Source organism: the organism of the source record quoted next, unplaced genomic scaffold (genome assembly GCF_019419815.1).
Source record: "Pyrus x bretschneideri cultivar Hongxiangsu unplaced genomic scaffold, Pyrus_bretschneideri_v1 Contig12, whole genome shotgun sequence".
Lineage (NCBI taxonomy): Eukaryota > Viridiplantae > Streptophyta > Magnoliopsida > Rosales > Rosaceae > Pyrus > Pyrus x bretschneideri.
In genome coordinates this window covers 7,404,482-7,422,395 of record NW_025999413.1, presented here as the reverse complement: position 1 = coordinate 7,422,395, position 17,914 = coordinate 7,404,482, and the positions used below count along the sequence as shown (strand labels likewise).

The window sequence follows — 17,914 nt, the reverse complement described above, 5'->3', positions numbered from 1 at the left end:
GAGAATGTTACCGGGGGCAATCTCTTGAGTGAATCGCACATTTTCATGTGAGAAAGTTAAAACACATGACAATGTGTGATTGATTTGAGATAACATCACAAGGACATCCCATTATACGAGAAATGTTATTGTTGCGGTATCTTAAGTCAATCACATTGTCAAAATTAAAATGCCCAATGCGTGATTGACCATGGTTTAGGATAATGGCACAGTAACATTCTCGTCAAAAGCAAATTTTCCCTATTGAACATGTCAAACTTTGGGGTTGCTTTGAATACAAGCGATCTTCAATTATATAGTTTTCTCATTTTATCGAAAGAGATGGATTTGGAGGGAGAGTCGAAGACAAAATCTCCAGTGCAAGGGTAAATGTGTGAATTTGTTTTCACTTGTGGTTAGAAGAAATGTGCACTAAAATATCAAAGAGTGACTTTTATATATATACATGAACAAAGTTTGAGATGTACAATGGACTCACAATTCACCCCTACTCCAATCCAACATTTCAACTCCAGTAATTTCTAACTCATCCTGGAGGGTGAATTAGCAGGGTGCAGAGTTTTAACTGCCCAAACAAATACATAGATTCAGATTAAAACTCTTTTAACCGAGTGATTTGCGAAACTCCTACCGCCAAACAAAATTATTACGCAGACTGAGTATCCGAAGGTGTACAAGATGCAGCTCTCTGCTGGATTCGGTCCATGCTATGCTCCATGCTTCTTTTAACCATGTCTTCCAGTAACCTTTTTGCAGTTTCAGCTGCTTTGTCTGCTCCATCGACCCTAGTGGCAATGTCGTATACAATTCTCTCCAGAACGGAGGAGGCCAATTTCTTTTGCTGGGGAGAATCTCTAAGCAAGTCTAGCAGCGTACGAGCTCTCTCCCGAGCTTCAGCTGTGCCATCTACTGTCAGTCGAAGAAGACCTGGGACTGCACCTTCATTAAGAATGAGTTCCCTGTATTTGTCGCGGCAGCTCTGACACATGGAAAGCAATGCTCCAACCGCGTGTTGTGTGCTGATTAGGGATCCATCTTCAACAGTCTCTACTAAGGTTAATATCCCACCTTCTGAGTTTGAGATTGCAGTACGCCCTTCTTCAGAGTTGGATAGGATCTCAAGAAGGGCAGTAGTCTTTTCGGCAAACTTTGAGTACTTTTTGCATTCTTTGAGAAGGTTGATGAGAGGACAAACAGCTGTAGCATCCAGAATAGCAGTTGAGTTCTCTTTGCAGGTAGAGAGATTGTGTAAGGCGGTCACGGCATCAACTTTTCCTTGAACACTTCCGGAGCTCAGGATCTCAACCAGGAGAGGTGCAGCTCCAGAGTCTGCAATGATTGGCTTGTTCAGTGCAGCAGCTGAGAGTGTTAAGATTGCTGCAGTTGCTAAATCCCTTAAACTACCATTTTGGAACTTGAGGAGCTCAACAAGAGGGGGGACGGCTCCAGCCATCACAATCTTGACCTTATTCCTAATTAGCATCAAACAAGGACCCAATAAGTCATACTGACATGGCGAATATTATACAAGTAAATGCCATAACCTAAAACAAGGGTAACGACCAAAGAGCAATCGATTGCAGAACTTGGGACCACTTTAAATTCACATATAATAACTGTGAATTCACATGATTACAGTTGAGGAGAATCCCCCACATTAAAGAGATAAGAAAAGAACTGGAGGACACAATTTAAGCGCAATAACCGTGACCCAAGGTGATTTTCTGGTATCACGATGCTTGTGAAGCATTAAGAGGGAGATAATATTTTAACTTTGGGAATAAAGTTCTCTCTATTAACTACCACATAAGTTTTCATTGCCACGTATATGAAGAAACAAACAAGGACAAAAATGAACCCGCGGCCTCACACCCTTCAATCAGATATGATATCCAAACAAAGCCATCTGATTGGTCAAGCCTTGGGCATTCCATCTCATTTGCAACAAGGGTTTCAAGATCCTGTTGGATCCTCCAGTGTATCAGCACAAGGAGATCAAAACTTGTCAAAAAAAGTTATTCCTCAAGTAATTTGACATGCTCAAGCTATGTTCTTTCTCTCCATTTTTTCCCCCTCTAATAACCACCTTGAGACAGAAATTTCCGTAAATTGAACGGACAGGAACCTAATTCTTCCCGAAATCAACAACCGTTTTTAGTATCAACTCTTTGGCCCAACCCCAACTTCCTCAGTTACCAAACAACGGAAAAATTCACTATCATCTAGTTCTTCTGCATCTCATCCTCCCTAAGCTAGTAAATAACGAAGTGATCAAATCCACACAATTATGGACAAACACGATTCGTACTCACTAATCTCAATCAAGAAATCACCAACAAACTTATCAATTTTTTTTTTGATAATCACCTCATCAAAATCCATTTAATTGATATAAATGTGAGCAATTATTTTCATTTTTGCAACCAAAATCCAAAAAAAACACATAAAACCCATATCATATCAACTAATTTCCTCTCTGATCACAAAACAATCACAGAACGCATAAAGTTTCAATCTTTCCCGAAATTAACACAAAGCAAACAAAACCCACCGCCAAAATTAGCAATTCCTAATCCTTAAAATCTCATCAGTCAATAAACAGAGAGAAATTCAAAAGCAGAGCAGCGAAAAGTACCGTTCGTTTCGGACGGCGAGGTTGAGGAGGGCGAGGAGGGAAACTTGGCGCGCATCCGGATTAGGAGAGCAGAGCATCAACACCAGCGGCGGAATCACGCCCGCCGCGCCCAGCTTCGAGCGAGTCTTGGAAGACGAGGACGAGGACGAAGATGAAGACTTTCTGACCAAGTTTCTGATATCTCTGGCGGCTTCAATCTTGGATTCGAGATCGCCATGGATGAGCTTTGAGGAGATTTCGAGTATAAGGGTTTGTTTCCTTTGGTTCCATGTCTCTGCCTCCCCCACCTTCTCTGCCAATTCTTCTTCTTCTCCTTCCACTCCCACTGAGCTTTGCTCCTCCTCCCCCATCTCTCCTCTCTCTCTCTCTCTCTCTCTCTCTCTACAGCACACGAGTTTCTCTTTCTGTTATTGAGGAGTTTTCTTTTTATCTTTTCTTTTTTTTTGGGTGAAGAATCTTTTCGGTTTTTTTTTTTAATTTCTCTTTTCCAATAAAAATGCATTAATATATGAAATTCCAAAACAAAAGGGATTATTTTTCAAAAACCGAAAACAATACGGGTCAAATTTAATATGATATACCCCAAAATTGGAATACGGTATGATCATCAATGTTATAACAGATATGTTAACGTCAGTTGTTCACACGTGTGTAACAGAATATTTAAAATTTTAAATGGTAACGATAACTTCTAAAAATATATCGACCTGAGTTGATAATGCATGTTTAAATGTGCAGTGAAGGTAATCCATTTGATTTGGATGCGAGGCTTATTCAACTAGCTCAACAAATTAAAGTGATTTGTATTTAGAGGATAAGCGATAGGATATTAGATATCAAAGAGCATTATAATGTTATTTAATATAGGAGGAATCCACGACACATTCATAACAAAACAATCATTCTTCTCGAGTAGCTCCCGTACAATATGAATTAGCACCGTATTTTCAATTCTCGTGTCAAATAATATGTTAAAGCAGAGTTGACGACTCCAACAAATACCTATGTGGAAACTCGAACTTAGATTATGAATTATAAATCTTCGCTTGTTACTAGACTAATACTAGAGTTAAAAGAAGATTACAATAAATAAAAAATGGTCACAAACAATATCCGAAGATTCTTCGAACCAAAAGAGAGATCGTATTGACAATAAGTAAATTCATATTAATACAAAAGTAAGGTGATTTGTTTCTTAAAAAAGAAAGTGAATTGATTTATTAAAATGATAGGGCATAGTGCTCTACAAAATATTCTTGTGGTCGGAAGAATACATAGAGGGAAGACAAAAAGGCGAGTAAGGACAACCACTAACCGTCCAAATTACACCCACCAATACAATTACCGACGATTCTTGCTTATATTTTAAAGAGGTATTCATCAATTCCTCCCCTGAACTTGTGACAATTGGTCAATTTACCCCCTCAACTTTAATTTTGACCAACTTCCCCCTTCAACTCACATAATTAGTCAATTTTCCTCCTCAACTTTAATTTGGCCAATTTCCCCCCTCAACTCTCAAAATTAGTCAATTTGCACCCTACTGTTATTTATTTTTTATTTTTTATTTTCCATCTATTCTTTTCTTAATTTTCAATCTTTCTAATAACTTCCAACAAAGTACTAAAATTAACATAAACTCACTTGCATAATATGGGGTAAAATGTACAAAAACATATTACAATTAGTATGTGATATGGGTTGATTATAAGAAAAAGTTATGAATCGGGTTTAAAGCATGTAGAAGAAGAAATAATAACAAAAAGAAATAATAATCCTAAACTCATGGATCAGACCTATTTCAATAAAATGGGTTATTCTTAATAAGGAGTCGAAAATTATGAATAGACTAGCCATTTTTTCACTAAAGCTCGATTCTCCGCAATTTACTTGAACTTATCTTTCACTTTTATAAAGAAAATTGTATTCACATACAAAAATTTACACATCAATCCTTTTCGTTATCAATTATGTATAGTCAAAAATCAAATAAAATTACTCCATACTGATTTATTATGACTAATAATATTATCTATGATAAATTGTAAAATTCTAAATTTTAATCTATTTGTAATAGGATAGAGATATAGGAACATGATTAACATACATCTTATTTAGTTTCTTACACACACTTGTTTAATTATGATCAAATTAAAAAATTAACAGTATGGTGCAAATTGACTAATTGTAAGAGTTGAGGGGGGAAATTGGCTAAATTAAAGTTGAGGGGGGAAATTGGCTAATGGTCACAATTTTAAGGGGGAAATTGATGAATACCTCTATTTTAAAACTTACAAAACAAAACATTTCTATTTCCCCTCCTTTTTCTAAACAATTTATTTGGAATATTTCCTTTGTCCCTTTTTTATATAAAAGTATCACTTTTTTCACAAAATCATAAAAAATGAGACTGACAAAATAAAATAAAATAAAAATTAAGACTGACCATAACGATCTACCACGCTAGGACCATATTGGTGGTGCTATTTAAATATTCATTCTTATGTTTTATACATTTTTTTTAACTTCCGGCTGTCAGATTGAATGAATTAAAAGAAATCAATGGACAAAATTAATAAGAGTATGTAAGAGATGTAAAGGAATGTGTGAAAATTACTATTTTTTTCTTATTTACGGTAAACCAATGCAATTAGCGAATCGTTCTAAGTGGTTTGGTTCCACTTGTTAAATTTAGGGTTTAGAATTCTTCAACACGCCTTCAATAGTTATATTCGATAATATATATCATACTTGGACGTAATTTTGATTCTTTCCAACGAAACGAATGAACTTTCTGTTTGAGTCATGTCAAAAATGGTACTTATGCAAAAGACATAAGGAATTGGTACATTCTATGTGTTATGCCACATATGGCATTGTTGGATGCTCAAATGATTCTTTCTTGTTAAAGAGGACCAAAACAAAATGGCAAGCAAAAGTTTTTATTTTAAATTTTATTATTGGGAAAAAAAGTTTGAAACTATTACAATAATTTAAGAAGATGAAGAGTTTCAAACCCGAGACGTGTGGACGAAAACCCAGCACTCTATCCACTAAGACTTTTGAAAAATCTATGTTGTCATATACTTTGGTGTTCTATGTTATTATAAATTATAATATATTCAGATCATACTATTGTTTTTATGTTGGATACATATGTTCTCAACAAACATCATATAATTCAAATAATTTCACATAAAATGCATTAAAAAAAGATTAAAACGACTCCAAACTCAAATTAGAAAGCCCCCAGAAACGTGTAATACTTTTTCTTTTTATTTAACAACTATCGTCCATGGGTTTTGAACTCAGACTCATTAGACTAAACGGCCAAGGCCGACAATTTATGGTTAACTTGTTCTATCATTGAATAAACAAAAACAAGATTATATGATTATGATTAAACTCTCTATGGTGAAGGGGAAGGGTAACATCACTCATATTTCTTCACATGATCATTCTCACGAGTTTCTGTGATTGCTATAAGCGACGGCTGCCATACCTTGGCACTTCGGACCCTCCTCTTCCTTCGGTGAGATTGAGCGCTCGAGCTTTCACTCGAACGCTCGGTTTCACCACCGTGGTGCTTGACATCAATGCCAGTGAATGTCACATGTTTCTTGCCTACACTCCTCTTACTTCTGAGAATACTACAAATAGAAGTGTCACTTAGCTCACCAACCGCCGCACCTTGTTTCCAGCGTAAAATTGTCTCAGCTGCGGTTGAGACATCCATGGAAGATTGAGATACAAAAGAGTTGACAGAAAGCTCTTTGTTAGGTTTTCTTACTTTACGCCGGAGCTTCCTCACAGCTCGGTGAGGAATAAGGAGTACTTTCTCACCGGGCGTGAGGATCTCATTAGGTTTAACTACCGAGTCCCAGGGCCGCCTAAAAACCTCAGGCCTAGCCAGCAAGAAAGAGGGGTGCTTCTCCAGTATCTTCGCCGCAGGAGTAGCCATGTAGTACTTCTCAACACCTCCACCGATATGGACAATCTTCAAGGTAGACGTACCGTCCTCCTCCACCTCCGGCTCTGCTTCTGGGGGTTGCATCCGCCGTGAGAACGGTCTGAGTTTACGGTCGTTGAGAAACTTATGGAACATGGTGGCTTGGCTATTGTTCTACATGGTCAGACATCGATCACACTTGGCTTCCTTTTAACACAGTTGACATCGATGAAAACAAGAACCAAAACTTCGTAGTACGCCCCGATTGGGCCAGTTGGAAGTTAACAACGTTAAGCAAGTAAAAGGTCAAATGCCAGGAAAGCGAAGGATAGTCCGCGGACCGATACAGTCGGCTACCGGCAGGCATGTTTCAAAGAATAGTTTATACTGTCGAGCAGGCACTTAGGTCACGCCACATCAAACTCATCGTACTAAATTGAACTCACCTGGACGGACTATCCGATCAAACGGCATCAAACTTTGGCTTCTCTGCCATGAGCGCCGGTCGATCATACCACCAATCAAGCACAACGACGCTGTTCAATCACCAAGCTCTTTGGTGTGCAGAAACGCGTCCGGACACAGAAGTCAGCATGTGGAAAATACAAAGAACGTACGTAGCACATATCAGAAAGTGAACATTCTGCACAAATATTATCTGAATTCAGTTGCATATTTCTCCATCCAACATAAAGTATTCGACTTGCAAGCCTGCAAACTATGAGAAGCATCATCGAAACCCGGGCCGGCTAATAGAATGGACATGTTTGCTTCTGTTATACCAAATACAACAGTTCAATACAGATGTTTCTCGCTATCAAAATTCACTTTACAGGTAAGACAGCAGGAAGACGAGGACAATGGAATGCAAAAAATTCTTCAGCAGCCTATAATCTTACCTTCCATAACCTATAAGACCTCGGAAATAAAAGAGAGAAGGAAAGAGATTCTCACCACTCAACGGCAAATTCTAAGTTCAAGAACTTCAAAAAGTAATGTAGAACAAACTGAAGGGAAGAGGCCAGATAGGACTCGAAACTACGAAAACGGAAAAAATGGTAACACCATAAAGCAGCGCAAGAAAAAAGACGACCTGCCATGCCTACCCTGACTAGCTAAAATGGTCAATATCAGTTACAGGTGGACTGCACCTTTTATGTCCTTAAAACAATCAGAAGATACTATCGGCGAATTCCTTTTTTTTTCCAGCCTCCTTTCACAGATTTACACTCAATCTAAGCCAACTCCGTATCTTCTTTATGCCTCTCTCCACCCAAACTAATTGGAGTTGCCCAAAATAATTTCCAAGATATTCTTCTTTCGAAGTTTACAAAATGCTTCAGTAGTTACTCGGCCAGTTCATTTGTGCATGTTGAGGCTGTTGATAAACATTGCCCCCAGGTCCCACCATGTCAACAGCCCCGGCCATGGTCTGGGACTGTTGGAGAAGCGGATGAACAGCTGCTGCTGTTACTGCTTGCGCAGGGTGGTAGAGACCAGCAAAGGTACCATGGCCAGCCTGCGTTGGGGTGAAAGTCACGTGCTGACCCTGAGGAGGAAGGTTGTAAAACGAACTTGTTAAGCTGGATACGTCTCGGCCAGGTGCTGCAACCCACACAGAAGATCCTTCACTCTGTAGAAAAGCAATTCGTAAATATCATGCAACAATGATTTCGGTATCAAGGGGAAAATGGCAGGACTTGATGCACTAAGAAACACAAAAGATGGAAAGCCAGCACTCTACGATACTATAAAATATTACCACTTAGCAATGATTATCTTTTACAGATTCATAAGACAGGGTAAATTAAAAAGTACACAACCATTTGCAACGTATTTAGTTATTTACTATTTAGAGAACATTAACAAAGAAGAGATAAAAACATAGATAAAGTTTTATTTTCTGTCAGGTATCGAGAAAGTTAACTACATTGAAAAGTTAAAAAAAAATCAATCATATCAAACTTAAAGAAATCTATTCAATAAAAGGGAAAGCGAGTATTCAATTAAGCTGTCATGTTAATATAAATAAAAACAAAATATACAAAAATTATAGCTAAAAAAGTGCATTTGAGATATGTGCTTTGTAAACATCCTACTGTTCCTTTCTGTCAAAATTAAATTCACCAAGGTAGCAAACAAATTAAGATAGATCACGCTCTAATCTTTTACTACAAATATATTTGACATCACAAACGAGGGAAAAGATAAACACCAACCTGCTGTCCCGTGATGTATACATTATTTTCCTTGAACTGAGATGAGGCAAGATCCTCATTAGAAGTAGAGTTTCCTGCTGTCGTGGGAGCACTCTGATTATAACCAGCCGGGGAAGAACCAGATGGCCCATAACCACTTCCCATTCCCATATGAGCTGAGTTCCCTGTATTAGTCCCTGTTTTGTATTGTGGAAGTGAGTATTTAACTCCTGCGGCTGCTGCGGCTGCTGGCGGAGCTGGATACACACCACCGGCTTGAGGTTGCTGAGGAAATGCACCATTGCCCAAATATTGGTGGATGGCTGGAGGTGGAACATAGAATGGGGAAAAGTAGTGACTGTAGGGAATATAGTTAGGAGGATAATGAGATAAGTGCATCCCAGCTGGTGATCGAAAGACATTAAGTGGCTGCTGAGTGCTTTGCACAAGCCCAGGAGCCTGTGTCACCAATGGTGTTGGGCCGGTTGCAGATAGAACCCCGCCCTGAAAATAGGCATTAAATATCATCAGAATACGGGAAGCATCTTAAAAAAGCAACACGTTACTTATGTTCATCCACACATCACGGAAAGACAGGTAAATACATCCATAAAATAACCCTACTTCATCCTATCTAAGAAAATGAGCTACTACCAACAGAGAAATTTATTACTAATCCTGCCCGATGAAGAGCAAACTCCAACATACACACATTTTTGCAATATCGTTCACAAGTATATTCTAGGCCCACCATAGTTTTTCATGATAAAAGAAAAAAACAACTGAATGGACTACTAATGTCAACATCAGATATTTACGTGCTTCAGTATGCCACCTTTGTTCCATTCTTACATGTATCTTTCGTTGATACTTGATAATATGAAAAAGTTGCTATTGTCTAACATCAGATATCTGAACAACATAAATTTTAAAGATTAATAAATTAATCAGGTGTTATTATTGGTGATTTCCCTACACACGGAAAGAATTACGACTTAAACAAATATAATTTAAGGCTCACTTTCGTAATGACCATGTACATTAAGATGAAATCTACAGCTCATGCCCGGATAGGCTTCTTTATAATTTTCTCACTAAGTATTACATCTAGCAGTGAACACACATTAATCAATCCAGAAAAGTCGGTGCTCAAATTTTGGAAATTGCAACCGAGTCAAATTAAGAATTAATCGATAACAATTAAAACTATAAAGATATGGTACCGAGGAGACCTCAGACAATGTGGTTACATTACAAACCATCAACTCTCTTAACTTTGAAAAAATGAAGGTGCTATTAGTGCAAACCTCTTGGGGAGACTGAGAACTTTGAGGCAATACTGCAACATTCCCATTGTACTTGGTGGAAACCCCAGGAGAAAGAAATGGAGAAAGGCGGCCATCACTATCAGCACCTGAGCGGTAATATTGGGCATAATAACTTGCTGGGTCAAAGGGTGGTTGCACCTATTGACAAACACAATTAGAGCCACTATCAATTGATTGCAAAATCAAAGAAAATTATATTTGCAAGGAATGTAAATTCATATTCACACCAGATCAGGCAGAAAATGTTTCACATCAATCAACATGTGAACTTTTAAATGTCACTGGACATTTAAACTCGCACTCCAACTAATTCAGATCAAGGGTTAGTTAAATTGGCTTCTAGACATAAGAAATTAAAGCCATGCAAAAAAATATAAGCAGTTACAATATGGCTATATCCGATAGTATAGGAAGCTTAGGTTTGAGAACGTACTACAAAGCCTGGAAGGCGGGAAACATCACGTGATTGAGACTCAGAGTTTTCAAATGGTGCAAGCTGACTCCCTATAATTGGGGGCACAATTCCAAAACTGTAGTTCGGAGAGGTATGAGCCACCGAGAACTGATGGCCTCCAGACGGCAATGCAGTGTCATGCTTGGATTCATTGTGTCCTGGGGCTGCACTGGATGATACTTCCCCCTCACCAGATGATATATTTTCAGATACTTGAGGTGATTGCGGATGATCAGGATAATCACCTTCATCAGCAGTTGCCAATGCATTTTGATTGCTGCATCCAAGAAGAAAGGAAAACAAACAGTAATAAATTAACATCACCACAGGTTCACTAGACGATAATAATAAAAAGAATATACCACACACACTAAAGATGGAAATACAGGGCTCAGAATGTGTGTTTACTGATAGTACACTCTAATGGTTAGATCCAAGCACAGGCTAAAACAAAATGATGGAAGCAGGGAAAGGGATGGCTTGCAAATGAACTTTATTGGATGAATTAGGATCTGATAAAGTTTGTTAGTTCACCACTAATCCCAAAAGCGTAAGCTCTTAGAATTTGGATCAACAATTATTTTATATTCTAATATTCACCCTCAAATATGGGACTCTTTCACATACTAAACCCCAACATGTGGAATTCAGCTTATATTGGCATGTCGAAATTGCAGAGATTTGAACTCAAGATTTCCTACCAGGATAAGGTTTGGAGCTTTACTGTGATTGTGAAAAAGCTTTAGTTGGTATGGAATTGGTCAAGAATTTGTCTCAACCAAGGTCAAAGTTCAAACACAAGCCAATTAAAAGCAGACTGACAAGAGAACATGCTCCAAATATCTGGGGCAATGATTCAATCTTCTTTATCCATAAAGTTCCTTGCAAATGAAATTGCATCTAACATAAGCATCATGCTAAAGTAAACTAAATAATGATCACTACAAACCTTGAGGATTGTTCCTCCACAGATTCTTCAACAACCTGAGAAGTCTCAGAGTGAGGTGTTGAGTTCTTATCACTCTCAGGAGAACCCACATAGCCAGTACTTACACCAAACATAGCCCCAAAACTTCCAAAACTCAATTTGGTTCTTTCAGATTCTGGAACATGTATGTGATTTGGAAGAATAACTACTTTGCGCTGAGGAAGGTGTAATTCCTCTAGCTTTCTCTGCAGTTTTGAAGTTGCTTCTTCCGAATCAAGGACTCTTGAAACCAGCTGTGACTGAGAAGGGGCCTCTACAGAATCGGCAGAAACCTCAGATGCAGGAGCAGCACCAGCTGTTCCCAGACCTTGAACAACAGCAGAATTGATTGGTTTCGGTTTCCACTCTTTATTGGTACCAACTGCTGAAGACAGGAAAAAAAAAACAAAAAATTACAAAAACAGAGAAAGTCCAAAGCTATCATAAATTATTAACCAAATAAGAACACAGCTAGTCATCAAGTGTAATTTTTCTTGAGAAAACGTATGTACCAACTTAGGAACTATGTCTTCTACGATTGATTTCACTTTTCCATTAGTTAGAAATTCACCCTGTATCATGATACCGATTATCTCCAAATTTATTGACAACTGCACGAACTCTGATTTCTTTCTTTGCAAAAGAGAAATAAAGCATCTAAAAGTGAATTAAGCAATAAGGACCAAAGCAGAGAGACAAAACTCTATTTTGTCAAGCAGCTAACCATGGGTCTCTTTCAGAAGAATGTCAGTCAACCATTCTGACCACGACTAAGTTTACCTTAGTTAAGCAGATACTGCTGTGCAAAAATCAGAAGCCACAATTAACACGCACATAAGGACCCAAAAGTTCAAGGACGATTGTCAATGTTTTGAATGCTTCAAACATATAAGAACAACTCCAATACTAAGCTGAGAGTAATAGTATAATGCAAAATAATATCAATAAAATAATAAAAGCAAAAGGTAGGCCATCATATTTTCCTCCCTTTTCCCTCATTTTTGGGAGAAAGTTTGGAGGTGAAGTCTAACTTTTAACGGTACCTCTACGCCTCGTTTGATAGAGAGGATTGGCTTGGGTAGGACTATTCACTATATTGAAGGCATTTTAAAGGAAGAAATAAATGACAAATTCCTTATTGTCCAAGTTGAAATGGGACAACTATTCTTCATGAGCAACCTTCAAGTTGGACCAAATAATGATTTGTCATTCATTTCTTCATTTAATACCTTTAATATTATAAATAGGCCTACCCAAGCCAATCCTCTCTATCAAACAAGGCCCTAATGTCTGAAAGAGACCCGCATGACCTCTTGACAATTTCAAGGACACAACACAATCATTATGACATAGAGCATATAGGATTTTATACTTTCACACACTCACACACAAACAAACAAACAAAACCAATATCATACCTTTTTGAGTGCCAATCAATTGTTGGGACCGGCTACTGTAATTAGATGGGGGCCGACTCCCTGAACCACCATGAGTTGATGCAGATGAAGAGTGTGAAAGTTCAGAATGCTGACTTTTCCCAACTCCCTGTGTCTTGCTTGCCACTTTTACTTGTGCAGGAGAACTACCAACCTCTGAAGCTGTTACATTGTCATCCAAAAAATGCAAACATGGGTTATAAACTTATAACCGACAACTCAGTACAAGAGGCGGAGGGGATAGTCTTTGAAACTAATATTCTCAACAGTTACATTTGACTCACCTGCAGGATGATGGCTCCCTACTTCACATTTAATTGTACCCACAGAACCTGGGAGCCATGAATCATTAGATTGCACGAGTACTGGATCTGAAGAGGAGAAACAAGCTGCCAATGTAGATGCTGGGGTTGGCAACACTGAGCTGCTACTGGAGCTTAGGCCAGGCTGCTCATGCAAGTCCTCATTGCCATATTTAATGTTGGGGGTTTTTTTTGCATCCACTGGGGGGACCGAACTACCCAAATTATCCCCAACCGGTGACAAACTTATTTCAGGACCACTTCCAGCAGATAAATGGGAGGGATGCACAGCACTAGTACTTCCAAAAGCCACATTGGTAGGCCCATCGACACTTCTCTCTTTATTTTTTGTCTCACGAGAGGGTGGGAAAGAGGGAGAAACACCTTTCTCGGCACCCTGACTGGGTCCATTCTCTGTTGCAGGACCAGAATTTCTGCCACCACCAGCATCTGACAAGAAGTATGCAGAAGAAAGTTAGCTTGACTGGTATGACTGATATTGGTGGCACAATGAAAGTCAAACTTTTGGAACAGTTGAGCAGCATGTAAGAAGCATTTTGAAATCTATTAAGTGCACTCATATAATTATATTGGTAGAAGAGGAAAAGAGAATTTTCCCTTAATTTCACACAACGCATGGCTAGAGACACCAAGAAAAGAAAAAGGTGTAGTTCACACAACTAAGCAACCTTCTACCGGAAGTGTTAGAATAACACAAAACAAATAGCAGTTGGATGAAAAAGTTTCTACAGTTATAGTCAGTAGACAAAAACATAACATTTTATCTTAATCAACAAACACATTCAAAATTGATATAATTGAACCAAGATGTTTTGCTAGGGTATAAAGAAAACATACAGGGAATATTGATCCCGACACAAGATCTAACTTGAGCGTCACTTACCATGTGGCATATGACGAGGTGCAAAATTCGCCCGACCACCCCTACTCCCCCGTCCCTGCCCTCCAGGTCTCCACCGGGACTCTGCAGATTCTTTGTTGTTCAGATTCTGAAAGATAGAAGACAACTAATTGGTATTCAAAATAATAAGTACCAAAAACCAACTCAGCATACGTGTATTGAAACCACATTATAATTTTGTTAAAAAAAATGCTTGATAATAGAACATGTTAAAAATTCACTACCTTAGCCACCAGTTTCCCAAATTAACTGATTTGGCTTATGAAAAAAATTAAATTGGGATTAGAATTTCTTACCTCTTTTCTTTTGTCACGTTTCCTTTTGACCTCATGAAATGGATCTGCATACTCATACACAAAATTTTATTTCAGTTAAGAAAAAAATAAACATAAGGAGTAAGAACAACAAAAATGTTAAATAACAATAACCCTTCACATAGAAGAGATAGACACAGATACATTAAACATGGTATCACCTTTGTTCCTTAGAAGCCACTACATAGAAAGTGCACAACAACATACAATCATGAATATGAGAACCTAGGAGAATAATATATGCAATTGTATGCAAAGATTACAAGTGGAAACTTCGCTTGACGTGTGTGAGTGTGTTCCCACACTGCAGTTCAACAACAACCAGAAGACAGAAAACTAACCTAAGAAGCCAACAACACATTATCGATATTCACAGTAATAAGATTTGACAAGTTCCATCCATCACAACAAAGCCAAGCTATTTCTTGCTACATGGTTCTACAACATTGTTATTAGTTTCGCCAGTCTGCTAAAGAAAATACTATTAAGAACCTTTTATGTATATCAATTTTACTGAAATTAATAACACAAAAGTGTGAGCAAAAGTTCACCCCAAATATCCATCATAAACCTACACTACCTTATTTAGAACACTCACAACTCCAAGGCAAGACTAGACTAGAAACCAGCTAAAGTACGGTGGAAAATCCCTACGGATACAACTGACCACAATGAAGCCAAAAATCCAACTCTATTCCAGGGATCCTTGAACAAACCTCTGAATAGTCTTAAAAAAATCCTCCTATTTCTCTTCATCCAAAGGGAGAGTGAATTTAGGAAATGACAAAGCAGATGACTTCACTGTGCCCAATGCAACTAATTTCTACAAGAATGTAGCTTTCAAAATGTTCAAACCTAAACGACAATGAATCCTGAACTTACTTTCCTTTTCACCTTCTTCTTCGAATCTCCAAACAGAGAACGTGTATTCAACTTCAATAAAAAAATGAGTGAAAGCTGTAGGCTTGTAGCTTACTTCTGGACTCCAAATATAAACGTAAGTTTAATGTAAAATAGAGACCCTAATTTTACACAAATGCATCTCACTGTTGCCGTAATCACTCCGAATTGCCTGACCATGATTGCTAAGAACCAACATAGAACCAGCTCAATTCCTAATGATTTCAGAATCCAACTAAGCCGTCATAAAAGTAACACACAAACAGTGAAAACCCATTACAGCAGATCAAAAACCCAACTGATTTCCCACTTCCCACATAACCAAAATAAAAAATCAAATCAAATCAAACCCACAAAAAAAATCACCAAACCAACACGACCCAAAAGAAAAAATCAGAACTTTAACGCACGGATCATGCCAAATCACCAAAAGCAAAACAAGGCAATCCCAAATTAGAAAAACGAGCAAAGGAGAAGCAAAAGCAGAAGAAAAAAAAAGACACAATTGTGGGTTACCCTGAAAGAGAAGCTTCTGGGCGGTCTCGTTAGGATCCATGTTGCATTCTTTGAGCATTGCGTGGATTTCCTCCTCACTGTGATTGCCGGTGATCTCCTTGATGTCCTGGATCGTCTTCCTCACACTGTTGGGGATTGAAACCCTAAGCCCAGCGCCACTCATGGTTGCAAACCCACAAAGCGAAAGGACCCAGAAGACCTGGAGTGTATGTGAGAATGTGAGAACAGAGACTTTGATGGAGTCTGACCAACAACAAAAAAGAGACTTCGATGGAGAAAAAGGAATTGCTGGGGTTAGAGGATTGGGGCTTTTAGATGGCCGCTATATAAAACATGTACTGAAATAAACAAGAAAATCTCAAAGGGGAGAAAAATATAAGCTTGGGGCTTTTAGTGACCTGTGACAAGACAACAACAAGAAAGAAAAGGGGGAGGAGAATTGAGAGAGAGAGAGAGAGGGGGGAGAAAGGGAGCAGGGAGCTAATGAAAGTGTTTTTTGAGTGTAGGGCTTTTTGGTTTATTTGCCCTTTTCTTAATTTTAATTATTTCTGAAAAAAAATTATTCAACCATATAAATGCACTAAAGTCTCAGCTTAGTGAGAGAATGGGGAGTTGGGGGCAATTTTTGTCCTAATATTAGAGATTAAGTGGCAATTTTGCCCTAATATTAGAGATTAAGTGGCAATTTTTTTGTGACTTAAAACCAAGTATGGTAATATTCATCTATACTTCTTATAAATAAAAGATATCAGGTTTGAAGCTTGAAATTGACGAGTTCATAACAAATTTATTCCTCCAGACGCTTAGTGAGAGAATGGGGAGTTGGGGGAGTGGTTTTCTTTTTCTTTTAAAAAAAAAATTATTAGAGATGTTAAAATCACTTGTTGTTGATGTTTAAACAAAAAATAGCAAATTTTTTATGAAATTACATTACTGCCCTTAACTTTTTTGTTATGATATAAGACTAAATAATCATTTCATCATTTTTCAGTTAACAAAGAGAGTTCTATTAATATGTAGTTTAGATTACAAAAGGGTTTATGAATGCATTGTGCACTTTTCGTAATGTATGTGATCCCGAATTCAATCATACCTTTTTTTTTTTAGGTTGAGTATCATACCACTTATTTACATTTAGATCTACAATATACCACCACCTATAAGATTTTATTCTCCTAACAAAATGATATTCTATACTATGTTGATACATGCACAAGAAGAGCCAAACTCGAATTCAAGAAGAAAGACATTCTCCTAGCTAAACCTAACTCAAATATGTGAATACTTTTTTTAATCAAAATAACTTCATCAGATTGGAAAAATTCAAATAATACAACTAAAACACCAAAAGCCTAAATGGGTAACAAAACCAACGAGCCCAAACAAGCAAATGACGAAAGCCGCACAAACAACTAAAAAATATGCATCACTCAAATTAAGCATGATCATATTTCAAGTTCATAAAAACGCATATAGACTGAAAATCGTAAACAACTCATAAGTCTGGATGAAAACTATATAGACTTTACAACTTGATATAACAATATATTGGCCAAGAAAGAAAAGAAATATAAACTTATTTCTTTACCCAAAATGAACATATGTTCAATTATTGGAAGAAACCAAAGAGAATAAGTTAGTAATAGAAAGCGGAAATTGTCGGACAAACGACTTTTGGGTTTTATAGCATTATCAAAAAAGTAGAATATGGTCGAGTATTGTCTGCATGCCTCATGCTATTTCATGTCATCCCCATAATTATTTGTTGCATTTTCTTTCTTTTAGTTATGTTTAGGTTGTTGTTTATTATTATTTTTTTGGTTAAAATAACGGGATCAAAAATCTCAAACAAAACTAAGAAACAACATCCGAACAGACAAAACGAGCCTTGAAAATCCATAAGAAATCATTCATCGACACCATCCTAATCCACATAGGAGGATCATGAAAAATTCAAACCCTCATATTCATATCGCAGCCCCATCTAGCTAAA

General features: G+C 37.6%; 2 protein-coding genes across 3 annotated transcripts; both read right to left on the bottom strand.

Annotated features, from left to right (window-relative positions):
• Positions 1–417: 417 nt before the first annotated feature.
• Positions 418–3,041, bottom strand: LOC125474474 (U-box domain-containing protein 3-like). Its single transcript, XM_048578268.1, has 2 exons — positions 2,636–3,041; positions 418–1,472 (listed from the first exon to the last, which is right to left on the bottom strand). Exons 1-2 carry the CDS (start codon positions 2,983–2,985, stop codon positions 647–649), a joined length of 1,176 nt encoding a protein of 391 aa, XP_048434225.1. The 5' UTR covers positions 2,986–3,041; the 3' UTR covers positions 418–646.
• Positions 3,042–7,334: 4,293 nt separating this feature from the next.
• On the bottom strand, positions 7,335–16,156 carry LOC125474473 (GBF-interacting protein 1-like). Of its 2 annotated transcripts, none has more exons than XM_048578266.1 (10): positions 15,922–16,156; positions 14,488–14,531; positions 14,174–14,279; positions 13,252–13,719; positions 12,950–13,129; positions 11,514–11,916; positions 10,544–10,841; positions 10,090–10,248; positions 8,804–9,286; positions 7,335–8,217 (listed from the first exon to the last, which is right to left on the bottom strand). In XM_048578266.1, exons 1-10 carry the CDS (start codon positions 16,082–16,084, stop codon positions 7,924–7,926), a joined length of 2,598 nt encoding a protein of 865 aa, XP_048434223.1. In that variant the 5' UTR covers positions 16,085–16,156; the 3' UTR covers positions 7,335–7,923. The 2 variants fall into 2 exon arrangements, with proteins under 2 accessions (XP_048434223.1, XP_048434224.1); XM_048578267.1 differs by having other exon boundaries at positions 11,514–11,913.
• Positions 16,157–17,914: the final 1,758 nt, after the last annotated feature.

Bases quoted from the DNA above. Each gene is read 5' to 3' on its own strand.
- LOC125474474 (XM_048578268.1), bottom strand. From the start codon at position 2,985: ATGGGGGAGGAGGAGCAAAGCTCAGTGGGAGTGGAAGGAGAAGAAGAA. The intron at 1,473-2,635 runs GTACTTTTCGCT...GATGCTAATTAG, and splicing joins CTCGCCGTCCGAAACGAACG to GAATAAGGTCAAGATTGTGA.
- LOC125474473 (XM_048578266.1), bottom strand. From the start codon at position 16,084: ATGAGTGGCGCTGGGCTTAGGGTTTCAATCCCCAACAGTGTGAGGAAG. The intron at 14,532-15,921 runs GTAACCCACAAT...ATGAGTATGCAG, and splicing joins CCAGAAGCTTCTCTTTCAGG to ATCCATTTCATGAGGTCAAA. The intron at 13,130-13,251 runs GTGAGTCAAATG...ACAATGTAACAG, and splicing joins AGGGAGCCATCATCCTGCAG to CTTCAGAGGTTGGTAGTTCT.